The 25,571-nt window shown below is 36.7% G+C and overlaps 1 protein-coding gene across 7 annotated transcripts in view; it reads right to left on the bottom strand.

Annotated features, from left to right (window-relative positions):
- Positions 1 to 25,571, bottom strand: part of MRTFB (myocardin related transcription factor B) — an 85,759-nt gene that overhangs the window by 33,546 nt on the left and 26,642 nt on the right. For 6 of the 7 annotated variants that reach the window (XM_074886699.1, XM_074886704.1, XM_074886700.1 and 3 more), the window contains one exon: positions 984 to 1,049. In XM_074886699.1, coding sequence (XP_074742800.1) covers positions 984 to 1,049 — 66 coding nt within the window. Of the gene's footprint in view, positions 1 to 983; positions 1,050 to 16,155; positions 16,287 to 25,571 lie in introns of all 7 variants that reach the window. The other variant, XM_074886706.1, reaches the window with a different exon arrangement.

Here is a 25,571-nt window from a genome sequence, read left to right as displayed (position 1 = left end):
AGATTAAAATGGTTTACTGAAGAACTGATAACTTCTTGCCTAGCTGTCAAGGATGGTAGGTAGACAGGCCAAAGAGGCAGAAGCTCAGCATTACACAATCCTGAAATCATAAACACATCTCCAACTCTTATTTATGAACTTGGTGACATTGCTGCCTTAGTGAGATACTTCACACTAAGGTGATCAGCAGCATCTTAACTCTTCCAAAGACTGCATCTAACCACTATATAATCTTTGTTTTGGAAGAGAATACAAAATTCTTACACCAATTTGGACAGTTTGCCAGATGTGGCAAGTTGATCAGGAACTTCTGACAACTGGAAAAAAATGTTCTAAACCCAAACCAATTTACTAAAAAAACAAACCACCCAAAAACCCACCCAAAAATCCAAAGCCTCTTTCCATATTCTTGGAAAGGTATTCATGCGCAGAAAGAAAGGCCTAGGCACAGAAGATTCTGCATTAGGTCATACAATCCCAGTGTATGACGCCCAGCCTAATCCACTGCCTCATGTCCTGTAACATCACAGCTACCATCATGCAAGATCTGACACAGAAGACATGTCTGTTGGCACATAGGTGACAACTTCTATGTCTATGTGTCCTTTGCTTTTGTTCAGCAACCCTTGGCATCCTACTCTTTAAAGACCGCTGGCTTTATTGATGTCCACTCATATATATAATTCAATTTATTTCAGTAAGATTAGTCATAATTTAAAGAGAGAAAATAAAAGGAGAATCAGACTATGTCTGCAAATCCTTGCGTTTTCATCACAATGGGCTATTTTAACTTAAACATTAGATAAGCATGATGAATTTACTTCATGCTCATTTAAATTACCAAAAGGATCCCACAAGTCTTTTCAAGTAGTAGTTATTTTTAATGATTCTCATAGAAATGCTTATCTTTATTATTTTATATATTCAGTTCATAATGAATACAGTATAATAATACAAATGACTAGAAATAACGTAAGTCTTACGTGGCATGATGCCCTGGTCCACCAGCTGTTCTCGCGTCCGTCTTTGTTGTAGCCTCAGCTGAAGTACTGACAAAAGAAAACAATCATTCATTCGTATGTAAGCATACTATCCCTCTGAAAGTACAAAAAAACCCCCACATTAAAAAGATATCAAGTATTTCAACTTTAAATAAATTTTTTCTATATGTATTTAGACCTGAGAGTAACCTCTAAGACATCTATCATTAAGGATCAACTGCTATTAACGTAGTTTGGAGTGATTGCTTCCAATCCCTAGTTATATTGGAGTTTGCTGCTTTTTGGTCACATCTGATACAGGGACTGTATTTCATATACACATCCACTTTTCCTATCAGCTAGGCCTCACAAGAGGTACTAAGTATACATCTAAATCTAGGATATTTTTTTTCCCCTTGTAACACTACTCTTAGATTCAAAAAAATGCAGTGAGGTATAAAGAGTTTATACCATAAACTGCAACACATAATGATTATATAGTCCTCTTACATGCCTTAAACCAATGTTACATGACTGCACTATGCTGATATAATGATGTTTGCAGAGCATTTTAAAAGGAAAGCTGCATGCGTTTGACTGTTTTTCCTTAAGGATTTTTTTTTTTTTTTAATATAAAGGCTTATTGTACATTTAAATAAATCTTGCTGAAACACAAGAAACTGAAGAGAAGCCAGATTTTACCTGGCTTATTTAAAAACACAAAAAAAGTGATACAATCAGGAACAGATCTCATCCTCTCTCTGAACATTAGAAATGTTGTTTTCCTGACTAATTGAGATATGTGTTATCATAATTATTTCAAGGACCAAATAAATCCAATACTGTCAAATTTGGAAAAACTGTTTAGAGTTTCAGAGGTAACATGTTTCATTACATTTAATAAAATGTACAAAGGTTCTCAGCTTATTGTTACTGTATAAGCAATGTGACACAGACTAAATACTACACCAGGAACTGCACAAAACCTGGGGGAGGGCATAGACATAAAGGCCTCGTACTTTCAAAGATTAGGGCTTTTTTGTAAATGTTCCCAGAAAAAAAAAAGAAGAAAAAAGTAGTTGTTTCTTCTACTGTTCCCTTCCCCTTGTTTCTTTGTCAATTTATCATAGTGCTTCATTATTTCTTAGATACATACAGCCATTACCCTCATGTGAAATTTCATCTTTTGAACAAGAGATGGTCAAGATGCTTTGTCAAGGAAAAAAATATATTAAAGATGTAATATTTACATTCTTAAATTGTGCCTTGATAGCTTATTATAGGTGTATGATTATGGCATGCTGTTCCCATTGTATTTCACAAGGAAGCAAAATAAACTAATGCATTGTCCAAAACATCAAAATGAATGTAATTTCTAAAAATTAGGCTAAGGACAAAGTTCATTGTTTTCAGAATTTAAAAGGAACCAGCTTATTTCCTGTTCTACAGTACAGGAAGGATACTCTTCTGAGTAAAGCATTAAGACCGGGAATAGCAAGTCCTGAAAACAAGAACATTATTTTCTTGTGTCACACAAACATTGAGAATTTAAATACAAACATTTCAGGGCTGTGGCACAGCAGTTCCATTCAGACTTTACAATATTGTTACAGGAGAATTACAAAGGACAGAGATGGGAGAATGCAAAAGTAACAACAGTAAAATGTAAATTGATGGAAAGTCATTCAAAATGTATTGAGTTCCTCTGGAAACTTGAAAATACCTGCTTTAAGTAAAGAATTGTGTTTTCCAAGTAATATTAAATGACTGTAAAAAGTTAACTGAAGAATTATTTTATAATAGTTTGAATGATTTATTTTCGGTCTTCCTTAATTTCATGTGGCTCCATGGAAGCTGTGACCTCTTCTTCCAATATCTCTTACTAGTGGATACAAACTTGTGCTGCCTGAAGTCTTGAACCAACTCAAACAGTGCTGTTACACACTCCTTTCAGCAGCACTTCCTCAGTTGGCTTTGGCATATGGTGTAGCATAGATAGCTACATACTCCCACTAAGTTCAGAGCATGGGTAGAGAAAGTTCAAATTTTTCTGCAGAAAACCATGCGGGTTTCAAAGTCCAATTGGTTTAGTCTGCCCAGAGACATTTATGTAACTGTACATCCAACTTTAAAAATCCACAAGCTTCATACAACTTCAAGAAATGCACATTTCAATAGAAATGCATTTTAAGCATATGATATAATGTTATGATACAAAGCTTCTATTCCTGGTGCTACTTCTAAGAATTTCCTACTGCAGTAGCACAAAGCACTGAGAAGCTGATTAACTGGTGTGGTGTTTACAGGAGAGCAGAAAACTCTGATACGTTCTTGTTTTGGATTCTCTTGCTTACAACTGTAAAATCAAGAAAGCTCACAGTCTTAAAACTGAACGGGCAATCCTTTAAAAAATCTTAAATAAGTTTTACCCATCCAAATGATGTGAGAGACAATTTATAAACAGCATGGCAAGACCATATTTCAGACCCAGTATTTTTGGTCTTGAGTAGATTAAAACTTGACTTTCTTCTGTTCTTCACTCAAACTATGCTTCCTTTTACACAACTAGGAAGCTGTGGGAAGGGTTGAAAAGCATGTCCTGCTGTGGGCAGGAGTCTCATCCATGTTTTACAGCTGTATTAGGTCCAAATTTACACCATACTTAAAATTGGCTTTCTTGGAACACTAAACACACTACAAATGCATCTACCAAATGTTTTACCTGGTTACAAGTCAGTTTTAAACATATGCCTCTTTATTTCAGGCTCAAGGTCTTTGAGAAAATGACCTGCTCCAACATCAATTATGTCCGGGGTAGAGCTGATATATGTCATCAGACACAGTAAGTAAATCAGAATTAGTATTATTTTCAGTTCCATCACCTGGAATGCAGTGGATCAACAAGCGAATACTGGTAGTATTACAACAGGTGCAGGAGTGTTATCACTGATGCGAGTCATCTACCAACATATGATAGGCATTTGTAGTACAAAATATTTCTGATTTCTAATATGCTTTTTACTCAGACTTTCTTTTTTAATAAGCTTTATCATAAAACCCATTTTGTAGGTGTAGCTGGTTCAGATGTGGCTACCTAAGCCTTGCTAGTATGGTGATTTCAAACATCAGTAAACAAAAGTGGGAAAAAATTAAACAACTTTCAAATTGACCTTGACACTACAGAACGATCACACTGTTTTGCAGAGTTGATAACAGTTTGAACGCCCTCACTAATTCACCAACTTGGACAGCTAGCTGATTTTGTAGAGTGCGTACACCATCTGCTCTATGAAACCTACTACAGACAACAGATACTTGTTCTTCAACTTATCAGACTTATTTAAAATTCCGAAGTACCATCACTGCAATCTCAAATGTGAAAAAATAGCTTGACAGTGGTTTTTTTAAGGCATTAGTTTACCTGTTAAAATTACAGATAAAGGGGCAGAGTTTTATCAGAAATTTATTATTTATTAATTAGAGATCTGGCTTTCCCAGATGCAGATACTGTCATGACTCTCAGACCAAGACTTTTCATCTTTCATATGCAAAGGATCAGACTTCTATTTGTCATTCCATTACACCAAGACAGACAACTCTCACTGTTAGGTCATACAGTTGGACTGGACAGTCTAAACACATCCCACCAGTTCAGCATTTAGCAATTATTGCATTTTAAATTTTCATTGGCAAGTCTGTGGGAAGAAAAATCAGAAAGGCCTCACGCTGCACTTTGCCAATCCAAGTGAGCTAAATAACTGCTCTAACACTTCTAATACGCATTGCCCTGTATTCCCCTAAAGTGTACTTTAGGAAGAGTCTGCCTGAGGTACATTCAGCTGCTGAAATTTCTCCTGGAAACAAGCAAACAAACCACCCCACAAACAAAAAACCCCTCAGAAATCAACGTGCCAAAGTTTCTGTGTCAAGGTCCTGTTTTGAACCCTCTTTCAACAAACAGCGCTAGTAACACAAATGTGTCAGCAACATATGTGTGTCTCCAAAGAGGAGGACACTGAACACTGAACGCACTGATACAGACCCGTTGAGTGCGATGCAGTTCCTGCAGCTCCCTGTTTGTGCTATCCAGTGTGACCTGTGTCAGGAGGGGGGAAGGGCTGTGCCTCCCTCTGACATCACACTCGCACACAGCCCTATATCATGGAAGCATCAACACTGTAAAAACATATCCCATTGGATGTGTTTGTGGCTGATGTGATTTCTGTCAGTTCCTGAAAATTAATGCTGCTTGGCCATGGCCATGATAGGTGGTATTCACCCAGGAAATGGGGGAGGGAGACTAAAATAAGTCTATTCTGCAAAAAATAGTGTTGAGAATGTAGGTAACTTGCCTCTTATTTTCCAGCTGGTTTCAGCTAATTCTTTAATGAACATTAATTCCAAATATAGATAATGAGAATCCCTGCTACATAATTTATGAATGTATTATATATATTATTTGTGGCTTCAATTATGATCAGATATTTGGCTTAAGCTTTGCAGAATGAATAAAAACTGACACATGTCCTACGATGTGTAGTCTTACAAGTGAATATGCAGTGGACTATAGCAGAAGGATGAGAAAAACTGTAAGAATGTACCTTCACAAAACCCATATGCACTCAGGTGTGAAGCTTTAGCATTTTTTAGCAAATACATACATATATATAACAAATAGTTACTGTCTCTTATAACACTACTTGCCTACCCATCATCTGTTAACCTACATTGGGCATCACAAAGCAAGTAAGAGATGATTTTGAAGTTGTCCCATGTATGTCTGGACAAGTCATAAAAACCGGGGGAGGACTGAAAAAATGAGAGGTACAGAAGATACAGAACATGCAGTTATTCACTTATTAAGTAAATATCAGGAACTTACATATTACATAGTAAAGAAAGGACAGCCTGTAGCATGACTAATAGGGAAGCACTGCAGGGGGAATACTAAAGAAGAAATGACTCATAGTTAGAAAGATGGTATAAGAATATAACCATTGAAGATTTTGACTTGACCAGAGCAAGGAGGTTAAGCAGAAACAAAGTTGGATGAAAACCAGATTGTTCGCTTTTGCAAACAACTCCAAAATTAAGAAGGTTAATAAAACAGTTTGATGTCTGATTTTTTTTTACAAAAAAATAAATATTGAGCAGTTGAATACGTTATTAAAGAAAAAAGTTTCTAAATAGAAAGTAGTTGTGAATAAAAAAACCTCAATATATTATTTTAAAAAGTTGAGAAGCTGAAAAAAACTTTTGCTTTGCCAAAGCAAATAGATCAGGAAAACACTAGTATTTATATCTCAATAAAAAACATAAGGACCTAAAACACTTTGAGCCCCAACAGCGACAAAAAGTAAAAAGGAGAGATGTTTCTAAGGAAGAAATGGTAAGGCCTGTATATGAGTTGCATAGCTACATCTAGTCAAAAGAGGATATTTGGCATACAGGTCTGCGTGTCAGAGCAGATGGTCACACTAGTAATGACCTTTATATTGTCACTGCAGTTAGACAGACTGAGCCCTACAACTGAGCAGAAACAAGTTACAAACAGACTTGTATCTTTATACTGGAAATGAACCTGAAGTGGATATAAAGGAAGGGAATTGGAATGAGGCTTGTGAAAAGCTCAAAAGGAAATGGGGACCCACAAAAAGGAGCTCAGACAACAGCCAGGAAGGTATGGAAGATGGGAGTCATGGAAACTAAATCACAAGTTTTCAATAAAGAAGATGTGATGAAATTATCTTCAAAGACAAGAATGAACGATATGAGAATGGAGCACAGCTTTGCACTTTTGGCAAAGAATTGCCGATTTATTTCAGTGAGAAACTCTCTATAGAATAGAATGAAGATTGGTTTAAATCTAACGTAATTAAATCTAATACAGACTTTGCTTATCATATATCTAGAAATCCACGTATCAAGAGATTTCTAGAACAGTCAGTAACACACAAAGAGGTAAATCTATTAAGGATGGATGAGACAGAAGGACACAGCTTCCAAAAAAATCTAAAAACCACCAAGGCATTAGCCAAAGTTATTATACTGTACTATTTGTTCTAGTTTTGGGGGATTTGTTTTGGAGGTCCCCCCCACCCCTTTATTACAAAGAACCGTTTACAGAAAAACCAGTGTGAAATCTGGGGAAGGGAGAATTCAAAAGACACGAGGTACTACAAAACTAAGTTCCCCATGGGGTGGTACTTACTCAAACACTATGTTTAACAGATTGGTCTTATCAGGATGAATCCCTTCAGCTTGCTGCCCAATAGTTTACCTCTCACTTTCACACTTTTAAAATCAGGCAGTTACCTGTATAACATTTAAAATCGTAGAAGATGATCTCCAAAATAAAGGCCCAGAATTGACAAAGATCTGGATATGTTAATACACTATTAACATCTGTAATACTGTCCCTCCTATTTGAAGTGTATGTGCAAAAGAAGGGCTATGTTAACACCACTGAGCAAATCTAGTTGCTAAAAGACAGCACAAATATTTTGCACTTCACATTATCTGGCAGGAATCCCCCTTCACACCACTGCAACTCTAAGAAATTGTCTTTGAACTGCTGCTGAATAAAAGCCATGCACAGAGAGGTCAGTCAAACTCCTGTTTTGACTGAGGGGGGAGGGAGGGTATTCTTTTTTTTATTTTCAAGTCAGTGTATGATTTTAAGATTAACACTTTAACACCAGGTGAAGAGATTCCAAAATTTCCATGTGTTTTCTTCAGTCAACAAAAGACCATTAAATCTTAGATAGTTTATTTAATACTTACTGACAAAACCAAAAAGTATAATCCCTCCTCACAGTAAGAACATCTGGCTATCTGACTCTCATAGTCAGTAGAAGTCTTCTGACATCACTGGAGATACAGATTTTTCATCACCTGAAAAACTGAGAGCCAGAGGCCCCTATAAAGTTTCTTCCAGTGCTAGCATACCAGGGAATCAAGGGGAATGGAGATGATGGTACAAAAAGGAGAGGTTTTCTGTTAACCAATGCACTTTATTATTTTGGAACTTATTTCTATATAACAGTAAATTTTATAAAGCTAATGGCCTCTGTTTTCAAACAGTGTGTACTGTTCAGGTTCATGTACACTATACCCTAAAGGGGCATAAAGATCAAGAATAACCAAAACAAGCAGGTCTTCAATAGCTTGCTGAAGTGCTATACTGGTTTGAATGCAAGAAAGCTGGCACAAATAGGCACTTGGGCAAGTACACATCACATTCTGTATAAGACCCTTTGAAAGGTAAGAATCACAGAGCAGTATAGTCAGGTCTTACTCCATGTGGATGGTAGAATAAGTGAAAATAAAGTGTTTTATTAAATCACTTAGAACAAACAGCTATTATCAAAGTTGAGCAAGTGATTTCTGTTACAAATCTGTAATTTGTATCCTATGGAAAAGATTTCTCAAAGTAGCACTATATAATCACAAGCACTGGAATGTAAAGAGGCCAAAAATAAACTGATAGTTGTCCTGCAGGAACAATGCTATCTACACTGATTGACAAGCTTTCACCACTGCTTCTTGTCTTGAAAAAAACCAGAACTCATACTGTGCACAGTAGTAATTCCACACCTAACACAGTTGATTATATATCCCATTAATTTAAAATAAAATTTAAATTCTCTTTTTATAGAAGGTACTATGAAACAGCAAATAGTTGTTGCCATTTAAGAATTACACAGACAAAACAGACACTAAACCATCGAAAAGGGGTTCATCAGACAGCACACAGTTCTTTCAAATGACTGCAAGAAGAAAAATAATGCATCAAGATTTTTTAATGTTCTGTATGTAATCATCTGTTTCTTCCAAAGTTAAAATCCAGTGGATATTAGCTATTTAAGCCCTTAAAACTGCAAGTAAAAATGAGAAAATGTAACGTCCAACATTCCTGCATACTCCCTTGGAAATTTCCAAGAGCCATAGAAACTCCAGTGCAGGCTGCTAGGGCTGGCTGCCATGGAAACAGACAGTGCTGGAAACAGGGCCGTCTCCTTTAAATTAAAAGCTGTTCTACAGAAAGCCTTCATCTCTTTCTGCCATCTTAAAACAGCTTTTATGCAGCCAATGTCTCTAACATGTTGAGGTTGAAACACAGAGCAATCGATGTTAACAACAGACATTCTGGGTGCAGTGAAGCACTGCTGCAGATGAACTACTGCATCCTCAATCTGAAGCAGTTTATTACTAGCTGTTTGGCATCGGGACTATAACATTAATACAAGTATATGAACAGCAGGGTGGCAGTAAAGTAGAAGAGAGTATTTTATCAGATGGTACGTGGACCATACAAGTGATCAAGCATTGGCTTTGTATTAGAATTCTGGACCAACCTCGCAGCACAGGGTGACAGTTACAGAATTGCAGAAATCCAGTATCAAGTACTTAACTCTGTGTCTCTTTCAGTTGTTACCTTTGCACCCCCAAACTCCACCTGCTTGGACTTAAAATTTTATATGGGATTTTCTAAACAGCATAGTTTACACTGTTAGTTTTCCAGAGACAGATGTTTTGCTTTGTCCTGAGCTGTGACTGCTTCTCCCTCAACTCTGTATGGGGTGTTGTAGTCTATTTATAATTCATTAAATGCTTCACTGACACAAAACCAGTTAATCTTTTCAATTAATATTTTTTCTGTGAATAAAACTAAAAATTTAATAAGCTGAATGTTCTGTATAATAAGTTAAAGAAAGAGCAGGTGATACGCGAGGTACACATTTCAGGAAGGTTATGGAATATGGTAGCTGGTTTACACCTGGCATTACTCATTCCACCTGTGTCCAGAGTCAGAAATTTGGTAACACAGCATTCTTTTCATTTATATGGCATGTCAAAGAAGGAAGGAAGGAAAGGGAAAAGCCATGAAAATACCTGCAATTTGTTGGAAGTGATTCTAAATTGTACAGCATTTTAAGGATAAAATGCATTTAAAATTGTGGTACTCACCTCCCATCAGCCTGAAGATGGTGATACAGAATGTTAAATACTCTCAATTTTAAAACAAAAATAATCCATCATTAAAGAAATCAGTCATCATCTAAACATGAGTGAGTATGTTATATTGGGTTCAGTCTTCAAAACTTTCATGTATGCCAGGGTATCATTTAAAAAAAGAAAATATTTTACTTATTTTTACAAAAAAATTCCTTACTTATTTTTATATATTTTTAATGTTATTTTTTTCCATTATTGTGTATGTGATTTTTCTGCTAAGACTATATCCAAAATAATTAAGAAAAGTGAAACAGCCTCTGAGGCATACTCATTTTAAGCAATTATTCAGTCATACTTTCATTTCAGCTTAGAAATATTCTGGATAAATGTAAAGCATGTGAGTGGAGACTACTGAGGGCCATTTCAGACAATCTCCTCAGAATTCTGAAAGGAAACCCTGCAGGACCTCCAAAGCTTTTAAATTATACCACTGTGATTCAAAGCTTTTGTCTGTAAGCCAGTAATGATGTACACATAACTGCTTCCAGAAGTAACATCATCATACTGAAAGTAGAAAATGAAACACTAGATGGGAAAGATAGCTAAATGTAAACTTCTCATTTAAAACAAAAATATAAAGCATAACAATATCATCAGTTGAGAAGCTTAAATGACTAGGATATAGGACAATCTGTATTGTACCCTATTGCTATGGAACATGTTGCTTAGAAACAAGCCAGAACATACACGAGCCTCCAAACAAATTACCAGAATGTCTGCTGGGATGAATATATATATACACGTGTACATGTAAAAAGCAAAATCCACACTGTTCGCAATTCTGTTTAAATCTTTAAAATGAGAAGAATCACTACCATCTTGGGTGGAAAGTCTGAATAAACTAAAGCTTACATTTCAAGCATTCTGTAAAATTGCATACCTTAAGTATATTAACAATACTTATATTTTCTAAATCTGCAAGTATTCCTCAGCTGAGTACAGTCTGCTGATTTTTAAAAAAATAATCTGCATTTCCTCAAATACTACTATCAGCCAAGAAGTGTTCTGTCAAGGGAGTTGTGAAACTTCGGTTTAAATGCTACATCTACAACAGACTTGCTTTGTGATAATTTGGAGCATATTACACTGAATGATGACAGATGATTTCCAGCCAAGCCTTCTCGAGAAGGTATTACCTCCATTTTCCATGCTTTTCCTAGGCACAGTAGAGCCAGCAAACAAAATGCATACCCAAGCAGATCCTCCAACTCATGAGATTACACATTAATTCAAAACACTGAGGAAGGTGGATTTACACTAAGATGCCTGATTGCAAACTGGGATGTAAGCAATGGCATTGTGTCAGCTCTGCTATGTAGACAACTACATCAGATTTCTGCAGATGCTTGCTCAGTGGGTGAGTCAGATTGCTTACAGTGACAGCAAAGTTGCTGCATTAAGAAGGACTCTGAATTAAAAAGGCTGAGGTACATGCATGTTTTGTTGGATGCTTTGTGAAAGAACAAACCTCCAGTATAGCAACAAAACAGACAGTAGTGTCAGAGTGTAGTTTCATAACTTAATATGATCTAAGACAGGATTACTGATGAAAAGACAATGGTCTCTTCCTCCTTCCAACCCCAGCTGCTTCTGTTGCATCAACACTGGCAAAGATGCAGCCTGTCAGGTCAGTGCTCTGATCTGGCTGAAAACTAACACTACTGAAATAAACAGTCTTCAGTAATACCTGTTCACCAATCCTACTCACTTCAGGGTTGCATAATTACTAATGCTAACACAAGAAAGAGGCTGGCAGTAAGCAGGGTAGGGCTGGATGAGACTACACCTACTTTTGGCAACAGCAGTCTTAACCCTAACTTTTTAAAAAACCTTTAAGAAATCTTGTAGCTGCCATAGCAAGTTTCCTTAGAACTCTTGGTTAGCCACTGTATCCTCTATTTGTATACAGATGACATACAAAATCAAATTAATACATTGTGGCCTTGGTTTATCAAAGTATTTAAGCATGTGTTTATTATAATGGGATTACCATATATTATTCACTTAAGTGCTACACTGAAGAAGAAAATTCTGCAGAATAAGTGCTGATTTACTTGCAAAACATACAATTATCCCACTGTCATTAAAGAGACTGTTTATAGTTGATACATAAAGTTACGAATTTTAACACAGCCTCAAAGGAGGGCTACACTGAATTTCTAGTGCTTCCTTTATTAACTAAGATGACAGGAATAATACTTTTTTTTCAGTATTTTTCTCGTTATCTGTGTCTCAGGAAACATACCCGATAGACCGCCACTGATAAGGTGTCACAAAAACACCCTCTAAACACCATATAACAGATCTTAAAGCTTTTTTAAAGAAAGACCCCCACAAATGTAACCAAAACCACCAAACCAACAGTAGAATCTTTACGTCTAAAATGCCACCGCAGGAGAGCAGTAGAGGTCAAGAGTATCACCAATACTCAACATGCCCGCAATAGCAGGAAATCTGATAAATAAACAATTCTCATGCAATAGTGATTTAATTGCAAAGGATGAAGGGAAGAAACCCTTCCTGACTAAATCCGGTAGTCCATTAACCAGAGAGCATGAAGACATTTCCAGTGAGCACCTGAGAAATCCTTGTGCTTCACTCACTCCACCCCATATCCTGTTTCTGGCACTTGCCAGTTTCTAGTTCCTTACAAAACAACAAAGTTAAAAAGCAATACAAATCCAGGAAGTAAATTAAGTTTCAAGGTGAGTATTTCCTTCCTGGTTAGTTTTTTTTCCTTACAGTAACCTGCGGGCAAGCGGTAACTTTGAAGCTCAGATTAATATATGAAAAATATGGTGCAAACAAAGTGGGATCCAATCTCCTTTTAAATTCCACCTGAGATAGTACCATACTGATTTGTTTCACCAATTTAGTACTGCATCTTCACGAGTTCTGCATGGTCACACACTCTTGCAGGAGCTCAGCAGTCTTTATATTAAAACAACATAGGGTACAAGACAAGACTTCCTAAATTCACTTCACTCCTCAGTTAGAAACCTTCTTATCTGCAGCCTAAATATATTCCCAATATATCCGTTGTTGATGATACTCTTTCTTACTAACTGTATACACAATGATGTCCTGATTTCATTTAAGGCTTTTCACTTGAATTTTCTAAATGTTTTGGCCACTTACTTGACATTAGAAGTCAATGCTACAGGAATTGCTGAGAAAGCTGTTCAGCTGGCACTGTATGGTTAGCTTCAGAGCCAAAAAGTACTTTTATTCCTTGCTCATACAAAAGGTAATTTTGATAAAACAGGTAATTAAGAACTGTTTTCACAGAACAGACAATATGTAACAATAACTTACAAGTTGTTTACAAGAAAGTAGGGTAAATAAGAGGATATCCTCCTCTGCTATAAGATGATATAATGTGTATCTTCTAAGAGTATTCATTAGCCTAAGCAAAGAAAAAAATCATTCTTGTAATCTAACCTTCCAATGCCCTTAATTTGCTGAAGACAGTGTTGGGTTTTGTGTTTCCATCAAAAGTCTCCTTTCTTATAAAGAAATATTAAGTAAAAAAAGAACCACACCTAACAATTCTCATAAGGTACGCACTGCTGAAATAAGCACACTGTACTCAGGATTTTTAGATTTATCAAACCTGTGCAAAATAGATTATGAAGCAAAGGCTGTACCACCTTCTGAATTACTTGACCCTCTGTGTACTTCATCTGGGTTTGCCAATAGAATTGCATTTTTAATTTTTGCAATTTTAACCATTCACAGATGGTATTTGTAAGTATTTTTGTGTCCTAACAAAAAAGGGTTTATGATTCAGGTGGCAAAAGCAATCGCATCATCATTTGAATTAAAGGGGAAAAGAAAAGGAAAAAAGAGAGGCAGAATGCCACAAGCTAATTTAGAATATACTGTTCTGTAAAATAAAGTGTGTTTTAATGTTATTTGCAGTGTTATTTAAATAGAATGAAATTAACGACAGCAATTGATATTTTAAGAAAATCTACAAAATACCTGAACTACATTATTTTGTAACATTATAAACCGAAAAGGTAAAGCTCTGGTTTAGTCTCTCTAGATGCAAATCAAGCAGATTTACAATGTTTTCAATAATTCATTCTATATACTACAAGAAAGAAAATGCTTAGTTTTTCTAAGCTTTAGAAAGAGGAAAGGCTGGAAGAGGAGATCCAGTAGTCATTCATACTCTTAAATTAGAAGAGGTTCATTATTTTAATTATTACATTGCCCAACTTAGGAGAGATAAAAGGATAAGCAATATTCACTAGGGAAAAGTGAAAATGGAGGTACTAAAACAGAGAAAAGGAAGCAAAGATAGTGATTTTGGAAAACAATTATATCTTCTTTTAGGGACTGAATAATTTAAACTCTAAAATATTCATGAATTTAGACTGGAAGAGTGTCCCATAATTGCAGGTTTTTTGCTACTCTGACAGACCATCATTATTGTAAAGTACATTCTTTCATCTACTTTCTACATAACTGACACATTCAAAGAAGACTGAAGATAATGATTACCGTGGTTACTTATTAGCCCACCTACACTATCCACCTCTCTCTCTCCCCTTTATTTCTTGGTAGCTTAGATTAGTTATGGGTTTCTTCCCTACAGTATTTCCCACAACAGTATGCTTACTCCTCTGTCCCTCTCAACTTCCTTGCCTTCTTTCTTTGTTCCTGTTGCCCCACAGAGCTTCAGAGGTAGCAGCTGCAGGTTTAACTGAGCCTGTTGGAGTTGCAAGGCAAACACCATTAAAAAGAACCCACTGTTGGCCCTTTCTCTTCAATTGCTGTCTTTCAGTTAGTATTTTCCTGCCGTAAAGGAAGCAGAACTGTTATTCTCTCCACCACAGCCGCATGCATCAGCCCTCAACTTCTTATTGTCTGTCTTTCCAATCAATAAGAAACCTTTAGAATCACTACATTACATAAAAGCCAGTGTTTTCTCTATCTCTAACTTAGAGCTAAGTAAAGGGGTTTTTACTGAATTCAGTTACTGAATTCAATAATGAATATGGGCTATCTTTTTGCTATTTTAAACATTTAATAATGTTTAAATGATCCAAATTTTAAAAAAACCAAACAAAACCCCAAAACAAAAATTTAAATTCTGAGAAAGGCATGATCTTAGAAGGGGGAAAACCAGCAGTCTTGCCACAACACCAAGGAAGAAATCTCTGAATCACCAGACAATGCAGAAATATCTGAAGTAAAAGCCAATGCAGAGTGCTGCAAAAGGAAAGAAGGAATTTTGTCTGCTACAAATACACTTTGTTTCTGAATGATTAAGAAGTTGGAGTTTGAGTCCTGAACTGTAAAGAGACTGGTATGTTAACACACACCAGTCAAGAAACTGTTCTGTGCAGGGCTGACTGCTGACCTCAAGAGGTCTCTTCCTTCTCCTCCTTAACACAGGCCAGCTAGAAAAATACCTCCAGCTAGAAGGAGTAAGGCAACTTCCGTGTCTCAGAAGTATTATTGCCACAGCCTAATAAATGCTACTGTAAATGAATCTAGTATAGTACCCTTTGTCAGCTTTAAATAACACTCCAAATATCCTCAGACTGTTGCTATTTTACAAACTAATGCTTGTGCGTTGTATCAATTTAATGCACAGTCTAAAACCAGTAATTTAAGGAGACATGTAATTTGAAAAGCATACATCTGGAAAGCAGAGTCAAATCTAATCTTAAGTATGAGGGGAGAAGGGAATTCTAGAGAAAGCTGAGAAAAGCACTGCTGAGAATGGGGTAGTAATACATGTCTAAAACTAAAGGTTTGTGGGGTTTTATTTTTAATAGTGTCATATTTAATGGCATTTGTTTAATCATATTTATTTCAATAGCGACATTTTGAAGCATGTTGTGCAAAATTTACAGGACAATTTCAGAGTACTCATGAATTCAGCACTAAATGCTACTCTGAAAAGGGTACTTAATCACTCACTTTTCTTCATACTACAATTTCTATCAACTATTATCATTATTTTGATACTCAAGTGAATTCTAAATTTAGCTATTAGAATGTTTTTTTAAGAGGGAAAACAACACGTCATTTAATGTACAAAAATTCTTCCTGACATACAACATTACATCACAAATGCTGGTGAACTGAGATCTGCCCAGTACTTCTGCATTTTCTGTCCCCCAACCAGCCAGTGACTGACCTTCCTTGAGACTTTTCTGGCTGTTCACCTCAAGGCATTCCTTCTCCTTCAGTGGCTTAACATCTCCTGCAGGTAAAATCTCGGAAAAGCCCTGCTGCTGCTTCTTGGAGCTATCGATCATGATGAGAATCCTTTAGATTGGCAACATCCAGCATAGGAAAAAAAAATATTGATTTGTCACCAAGCAGTACACTGCTGTCCCGAACGCTGCTTCCAGGTCCTTTCTCCTAATAAATGAGCAATTGCGCCTCTGTGCAGCCGAAAGCAGCCATCATCCTTCACTTTCCAGGTTGACCTGCAGTACGCTCAGCCTGCTCTGGAGCCTGTAACTCACTCAGACAGCAGGCACAGAGCATGTGAAGCAGAACTCCCAAATCCCACCTCTTTCCCCAGACAACCACTCCCCCTTTTCCTTTCGTTAGGCATGCTTCCTCTGCACATTCGTTTTTCAATATGCAGCTTGATGGTCAATCATCTGACAAAGAATGAGTCAGGCAGTTAAAAATAAATCCAGCAGTTGCTGAAGGAGCAGCATTCGCTGATACCTAAGACAAACTACTGCTGAGGACTCCCTCCCTTTTTCCCCTTCCTTCTCCCTTCCCCCACTACTCTGAACACTGCTGCAGGCAGCAGAAGTACTTTATCTTTGCCTGACCGGCACATTCATTACTCATTAAGTTTCATCAGTAAACAAAGCTGCACACTGGCATTTGAAGAAGTTATGTTGAGGAACTTCCCAACCACCCAGGCCCCAGGTCTTGTTTTAGAGACATTAATCTAGCAGAAGTAAGCGGGAAAGCCAGTGATTATTTCCATGTCTTTCCTTGCTCCTTGTTGTAAATATCTAAAACCCAAGTATTTTAATATGGTCATTTTTGCATTACAGTTACACATCTCATTATTCCCAGCAGTTTTAGGAGTATCTTCTCCCACAGCTTCTGATCTGCCATTCTCTCCAGCATATCCCATTTATCTTACATGAGTCATCAACTTCAGTGTCAACCTGGAAGATTCTGGGGAAATGGATCCCCACTAATTATCTGGCATTGGCCATGAGGGAACAGCAGACTAGTTTGCATTTCATGTACTTAAATAAACTATACATAGTTTTAAGTAGTTACTACATGTCAACAAGTAACTCTAGCAGATGCATTTTACCTTCCCTTTGGCCTAAAAATGCTATCATTATACATATTTTCCACACCCCTACTTCGTATTTTAAATCCTTCAGCCTGAAATTATAAAGGACATCTACTCAGAAAAACTGCTTCACTTCTATGGCATCAGATTTGAAAAGATATCTATGCAATAACAAACACCTGATGCAGAATTTTTAAAAGCAGAAACTAGAAAAAAAATCATCTTGCCTCTTCGGATCTTTCTACAAGACAATCATTCAACACCGACTCTTCACCTTAACGATGCACTCCCAGGGCAAGCAGTTGATACCACGGGGTGTGGGGCTGCTGACACAGCCAGAAGGATTTGAAAACCTCTCCCTGTCTTCCTGCTGCTGGGAGAGGGGAGACCTGGATCTACACAGAACTGCAGATTCAAAGGAGGCATGAGCTTACTAGGCCATATCAACTTCTTGACATCTAAGGAGCTGAAAATACAGGCAAAAAGCCCCCTCTTGCAGCATACATGATTTGAGGCAGCTCTCGCAGACTAAAGATTTGTTGTTTGCACATCATTTGTATAAAAATTATCAGCTTAAATTAGATTTTGCTTAAATACAAGTTATAGACAATTCCAATACATCTGCTTTTGCAGCGATTTTTACTGAACGCACACACACACAAAATTACTGTGGAACTCCTTCAGAAATCAAATTAACTTCCTCACTGCCTGCACCTGAACACTTACTTTGCATAAGAAATAAAATTGCTGTTGAGAAACTCCACACATTCGGGGGAAAGAAAAAAATATCCAAACAAACAGAACACAAAACACATAATGCTTAAAAAAAGGATATGAAAATCTGACACAGTTATGGATATACCAGATTGTAACTCCTCATTTTTCTTGTACCAATGGAGAAGTTAATAGTTTGGATGGATTTAATTATATTCTAACAGTATAACAATATGTAACAGCAGAAATCGTTTTATGGGAATGGTACAGTGCACATCACACATTTTCTGAAAAATCAGTGCTTTGGTCTGTAGCAATTTCAAAATGATTCAGAGAATAGAGTATTTTGAAATGAAAAAAATCAACATACTAATAAGAAAGTGTGTAATTAAAGAACCCAAGGAGTAACACATTTTCCTTCAAATGTCCTAGTTCTGAAGGTAGTTCTATCCATTCCTGTTTACAGTGCTTTATATAAGAGTGTCCAGTGCTCAAGTGAATGCTGGATCACGGTAATAGTAATTGGGTAACAGCAGTTCAAGCCTTCTTGCACATTTCTCACCTGTTCAGAAAGATCAGCTTTAGTAGCATGGAGTTCCTGCTATCCATTTCTCCCCTTTTTCATGGGTACCCACTCCACAGCAGCTAATGCTTCAGCCACTTGGAGTTAAGCCTGATATTTTGCTTCAAATTCACCTCCCAGCTCAATACAAGCTAACATACAGATTAATATTTAAAAACACCTTTAAGAAGTCTGATCAACATCTCTACAGTAATTTCATGAGGAAAAGCAAGAATCACCAAATTTATGGAAAATAATGATGAAATTCTGGTGCAGACTAGGGCATATGAATGATCAAAAAGATAGTGCATATTTTCCATGTAACCAAATATTGTAGATGCCAATAAATGCTATACAATATTGAATAGTTGGGGCGGAGACAGACATAATGACTGCAGAGAAAGAAAAGATACCCTGGAAGAAGAAAATGGGTTTTGTTCAGATTCAGTTATATCGTGACTACTAAGAATGCCTGGACATTCTGCCCAGGGAACAGTTTCTCTTAAATCCCTGCACGAAGAATGACATTCATCCCTCATGTCGTGAAAAAAAGACTCATACTCCAACAACATCTTGTTTTTCCAGCAGTCTTGAATATACATTAATCGAAGCTCAACTGATAATTTAAATATACTGGTTACTTGAGTGATCAACAATATAGTTCTATTTTTAGTGATAAGGCTTCAAAGAATAAATAATCAGCATGCCTCAACTTGTCTATTAGAAAAGTCTAAAATTCTGAGACAGTTTTACAGGCACCTGGGGGTATCTCACAACTGCCAGCTCAGTAGCTGTAGTTGCAGCACTGTAACATGGGAAAAGTGCATGTTTTAAGAAGTGACTTTCTCACATTCCTAAGAATTGTACTAGAAGGAAGAGACACTGTTAGCTGGTTAGCACATTCAAGTACTAAATTCACCTGCTAACTAACAATACTCAGTTGTTCAAAGGTGTTTTCCAATCACAAGCAGGTCCCACATGAATCAAGGCAAAGTGCCTCCTCATGATCCCCAGACAGCCAATCCACCCGCCGTTTAAGAGCTCCCTTTTCCCTGCTAAATGAAATAATTTTGTAATTCTCCTAGAACAGTTCACACATGTTCTTACCTTTGACTGCTAAAGCACCATACCTACTTCTCAGATCTACTTACGCACTTTCAAATCCGATAGTAATTTTTTAAGCACTTGCAAAATAGCAGAAGCCCTGTCATCAGCCACCAACACCATCTTAATACTTTAAACATACTTCCTATGTTTGGATAGTATTTGTCTTGAACGTCATTGTTCTGACGGATAAAAACTGCTTTGTACAGCAGTTACTGTTGTTGGTTTTAAAGGATGCTAATTCCATATGTATCTTAAAAGAACTGGTGAAAGACTTCAAGTGTGGGAACTTAACACTTTCCCATTCAAATTATCCATTTTGTCCTGTAACAAAAAATCCTTTATAATAAGTATTAGTGAAACAATAGCGACTGGTTTGTTCTTTGACTACTCTTAAAAGCTTTTTCTTTACTTTAGCAGTTATACAGTAAATAGAATACAACCCATGAAATATAAAATATAAACAAAGCAAGCTTGGGGTCTTTCAGCTCCACTCGCAGTTTGAAATGCTTTTCTGTTCAGTTTCTAAAAGGCAGTTGGAATTTGGATTGTCATTTGAAATTGATGGCATTATCAAAAAACAGGCCAAAACCCTTTTTCAAATGGTTAGATTTTTTTGTCTTTCTGCTGCTGTGTACTTAAATAAAGAAGGTTTTGTAATAAAGGAAGAACTACTCATTTCCAAAGTAAGCACTGGATGTATAACCTCTCTGATTTGATCATGTACCTGTTTCCAAAGAGCTATTTTTAACAGTACAAATAGCTAAATGACACTGAGGATCATACAGAAACCTATAATGAGCTAGAAACAAAACTGGGTCTGAAACCCTAGTTTCTATGGAACAACAAAACATAAGTATCTCTTTCAGCTTTCAATGGTACATGTTGTATCTTTCGGTTACAGGTTTAAAACCAATTACAAACAGCATCAGTGTATCAAAACCAGAAGATACACAAGCAGCTTTTTGTTTCAATAAAAATTAAATCTGTTTAAATTCACATCATCTTCAGAGAGGGTAGAAGTACCTCTCATTTTAATTTCCACTTGTTTAAGTTGTATATATTGTATACAAGTGGGTGAAATGAAGAAAAAAGGCTTCAGAATGGAACATCCCTGTCAGATCCATAAACCAGAATCCAGTAACATCTCACTTAATAGCAATGTATTGCACAAGTTTCAAGTTTCTCAGAAATCTGTTTTTTCTTTCCATCCTCCTGCAACATATAGACTTACAAGTGTTCTGCCAACCTTCAGACTACAGAAAAAGCATTATTTAAGAAGAGAAAGTGCCTAATAGATATTCCTCAAAATCACAATGTACAGGAGGAAACAATGCACCAACAGGGTACCCTCCCTAGTGCAAAGCCTGCTTGTCAGCCACTCAGAATAGAGCCGTTATCTGCTGAGTGAGATCAACTTCACAACCTCATTAAATGTGAAGTAACTAAGCAACAATTGCTTTAACAGTACCTTCTAACTCATCACATCATATGGAGCTCATTCCTCTGCAATCCCATAAAAAAAACTCAAAAACCTACAGATGAACCCAAAAACCTACAGCCTTAGGTATTTAACCTATTTCGCTACCACAAGATTTAAGTGGGAAAAAAAGCTTACTTACTCAAACATGTATTTCATCTTGGCTTTGTACACATCTTGATGAATTTCTTGGTCCTTTATATTGTGTTAGGATAATCCAGTTCTTCATCATGATGTAATAATTTCTTCACATAGGAAAATAGTGCTCTGACTACGCAAACTAAAGCATTCATGTAAATAATCCCTATTATAATTTATTCTATTACTTCTTTAAACAGTAAGAATGTTACCTCAAACCGTTAATTTAAGGGGTTTTGTTTCAGGATTTTTTGTTTGTGTCCCCTCTCCCCTCCACCCCCAATTGCCACTTAAAATAGATTTCTATTCTGCTTTCTTTTTTTGTTTAAAAAAACCAATTAAACTTCTATACCAGTATGCAAGTTCTCTGCTTTGAACACTTAAGACATTTTTCAAACAACTCAGCAGTAAATCTCATAAAAGAGTCTTATGCTTGTATTTAAGATAAATATACAAACCCCCAAACATTCAGGTCTCTCATCTTCATATTCTTTTGGTAGTAAAATATCAAGTATATCTTTCTATTTGTTTTTTCAAAACGTCAAATGAAAAATTTGAGTAATTTTTGAAATAGCATTGTGTACTATGCTGTAACTAAGTAATTACCTCAAGACTGGAGACTTCTGCCTATATTTCCACCACTGTGGTAACAAAGACCCGAACAACCCAAATTATGGTCACCATCTACCTCAGTTACTCTTCCCAGAAAAATCCCAAACACTTACAGCGATACCAAATTTATAAGTCTACATGTTCTACTTCTCTTCTCCCACTAAAACCCGCACAAATTCCTTTTAAGGGAGGACACACATTGGCAGTGTTCACTGTTTAAATGAAAATTCCCTACCATTCAGCCTTGCCCGTATATTTATTTAAGTAAGTAAATATTCGAAGAGTGTATATAAAAAAATACATTAAACATTGTTATATATATATATATACACATTCAGTTTTTTAGATGACAATATTTGGTCATCCACCATGCTATCTATGATTTGCAAAAGGTACATATAATAAGTACTGCACATAATTACCATTCCGTTTGCACTACATTACCTTCTTGTAGTGGCCATATCACAAGCTAACATTTCAACCATAACATATGCAGCTAGGATTTACTTCTAACAATTTAAAACAATTATACATTGGAATATAAAATTAACATTCTTTTCTAGCTATGCATTTAGTTATCCACAAGGAATTTCAGGAAAAAAAAAAGTCAGAATAAAACAGTTTGATCAAGAGATCTCTTTAAAGGAAAACATACTTCCCATATCTCCTGTAATCACTCAAATGCTAAGCCCTCTAACAGGATCTTTTCATATATACCAGATGCCTTAAATTGAGTCAGTCACAGGTCATGTCTCCTATGTTAATCTCTTCACAATAAGCAGATAATTTTAAAAAAATATTTAAAAAAAATTCTATAAATCAAACTAAAATGATGGAATGTTTGTTTAGAAGTTTACCAAATGGAATGACCCTGCTGGAATTCTTTCATGTAGCCTGTGAAAATGTCAGAATATATTGCATTTAAGAGGTCACAGTCCCTAGAGAGTTCTGAGTTTTGGCCTGTATGTCTTTTCACATGCTTTAATATTTGAAAATTGTTCCTTGTAGACACTGACTGATGCCCTGGGAATGCTAGGATTGTGGGAACTGGCAGTACCAATGACAAAGACAGACTTACTGGGAAATCAGTACCTACTCAGTGTGCTCTCTCATCTTATAACAGATAAAACAACATTGAAATATTTACAGGGAGACAAAAAGAATCCACACATTAAGAGACATTTGTTTTTTCTACTGACACTGTTTGTTAAAAAACAACAACAACAAACAACTCCCCGAACTCCCCAAAAAACCTCAGCACCACAGGAAACAGACAAACACAGAGACAAATATATATTAATTACAATATACTGAGTGTTCTTACAAAGGATTATTTAGTAGATGATTTGTACTGGATGTTCCATGGACTATTAAAACCTTAAAGGAAAGACAAATCACAGAATCACTGAGGTTGGAAGCAACCTCTTGAGGTTACCTAGCCCAAGCCCCTGCTCAAGCAGGGTCAGCTGGAACAGTCTGCCCAGGACTGTGCCCAGTCAGATTTTTAGTATCTCCATGAAAGGAGATTCCACAACCTCTCTGGGCAACCATTCTTCTACACACACACATTCTATATACACTATACTACATATATACACGCATTTCTTTTGTAAACTTACATAAATTGTATACTTCTGTATCTAGACAGGTTTTTTAGAATATACTTACTTTGAGGTTTTGGGTTTTTTTTTTTTTTTTTTTTTTTTTTTTGTTGTGGGGGGTGTTGTTGTTAATCAGAATCTCTGTATGCTGTTTTCCAGATCTTGTTGCTTTCAGCTTACTGACTATGAAACTACGGAATTTAAGTTGACATTTCCAATTATTTTCTGTGCCTATCTATTACTTTAATCAGAACTAGGTTTTCCATTTGTTTTTCTCTAGCCTTCCCACTATCCATCTATTCTTCACTTTATCTCTCCCAACTCTCTCAAGAAAATAGCTTCTAAGCATAGTAACCTACCTGTGTACCATTAAGAGAGGAAAAAATATGCCTAATCACATATCTTGAGTGGAAAAAACCTGTTGTTCATAGATACGAGGAGAATATCCCAAATTTCACCTGATTCCCTAGTATCAAATTTGCAGCTTCAAATCTATTAACTGCACAGAGGATTAAGAATTTGTTCAGAAGCCATAAAGCTATGCCAAGAATGCATGTTACCAGTGCTACATAATGAGGGAGTGGAAGATAAGAGATAACAAGCAAACTAATATACCCACAACTCTTTTTGATGCCAGAAAAATTCCCTTGGTTCATCAAATTTATTTAAGTAATATCATTAGGTTAAGTGTGATGTAGATTTCATTCAGTTATTTTGAGAACTGTCTGTCTCCCAGCTGGCCTGACTGGTCCCTTAGGAGGACTCAATACACACCATTTAGAGTACTTGTTTTTGTTCGGTTTGGTTTTCTGGGTTTATGGGGTTTTTGTTTTGGTTGGGAGAGGAGGGAGGGGGTGTTGTATCTTCACCTTAATTCACTACAGTTCCCCACCAGCTCTAGTGGCCCCATAGGAAGCTGTCATTCTCATCTGACCTTCAGCGCCTCAAGGTCTTTGCTCCTGAGCGTCATTGTTCTCCTATAGTCAGAGGCACTAATTTCTTTGGGCTAATTTCTTCTAATAGAGATTTTTACCAGTCGTGCTTTTACTTTAAGGTGTTCACTGTCCCAAGACTTTTTTCCTGACAAAACATCAAATACTTTTAGCTCTTTTCTCAATTAGCTCAATTCTGCTGTGGAATACTAGCTGCTAGCCATCAAAGAGTGAGATCTAGCTGACAGCTATAGTAGGCACATCACAACCTTTTCTACCCTCCTCCAGTACAAGATACACAACCCCAAACAGAACCAGAATGCAATCCCGTATCTACTCTGGTTCTGAGTTTGGAGAAGCAAACACCCATTGGCTTCCATTATCTGGAACAAAACTGTTTCTCCACACAATGCAGAGGATAGAGAATGGGCGCAATCACAATCTGAAATTATTTATAGCCAAGACAAAGAGCTGAAGCAGGCCTACACAGTGCTAAAGGACAGTCAACGGCCCATATAATAGCCAACCAGTTATCTACCCATTTTACAAGAATATAACCAGGCTCTCATCTGCGGATGACAGCTGCACAAGAGTAACTTACATGCCTCTTTTTCAGAAACTACTAGCCAGTGTCACAAGGAGATTGTGGCACAGTGGGATAGTCAAGGAAGCCACTGCAAAGCCAAGAGAGACTGCTGTAAAACATAGAAGCTAGGACCTTTTCATTTTACATGTACCTTAAAACAACTATAATTGCACCGTTCCTGACACCCAGACCCCCACACCTACCTCTACCAGCCAAAGTGGCATGCTCACCAATTCTGGGAAAGCACTAATTCAGCATGCAAAAAGCTTTGTTCATACAGTGCTTCCTTTTGTTGATGGTATCTGCATGTGCAATCCCTTCCCACCCTTTGGTTCTGAAACAGCAGGTTGGAAGACTGCAAGCAGCATCATTCTCATCCACCCTCCTGCTGTCAGCAGCAGACAGCCTATCCTTCCCTCCCTTGCCACCTCCTGGCTCTCAGACAGAAGCTTGTGAAACTGTGGTACAGTGTGTGGGTAGCATATTGTTCTGACTAGTACTTCAGCTGTGCCATGCTGCCTGCTACTCAGTCGTTCTTCCTCCACTG

This window comes from Strix uralensis, chromosome 16, assembly GCF_047716275.1.
Source record: "Strix uralensis isolate ZFMK-TIS-50842 chromosome 16, bStrUra1, whole genome shotgun sequence".
Lineage (NCBI taxonomy): Eukaryota > Metazoa > Chordata > Aves > Strigiformes > Strigidae > Strix > Strix uralensis.
This window is presented reverse-complemented; position numbering and strand designations above follow the sequence as displayed.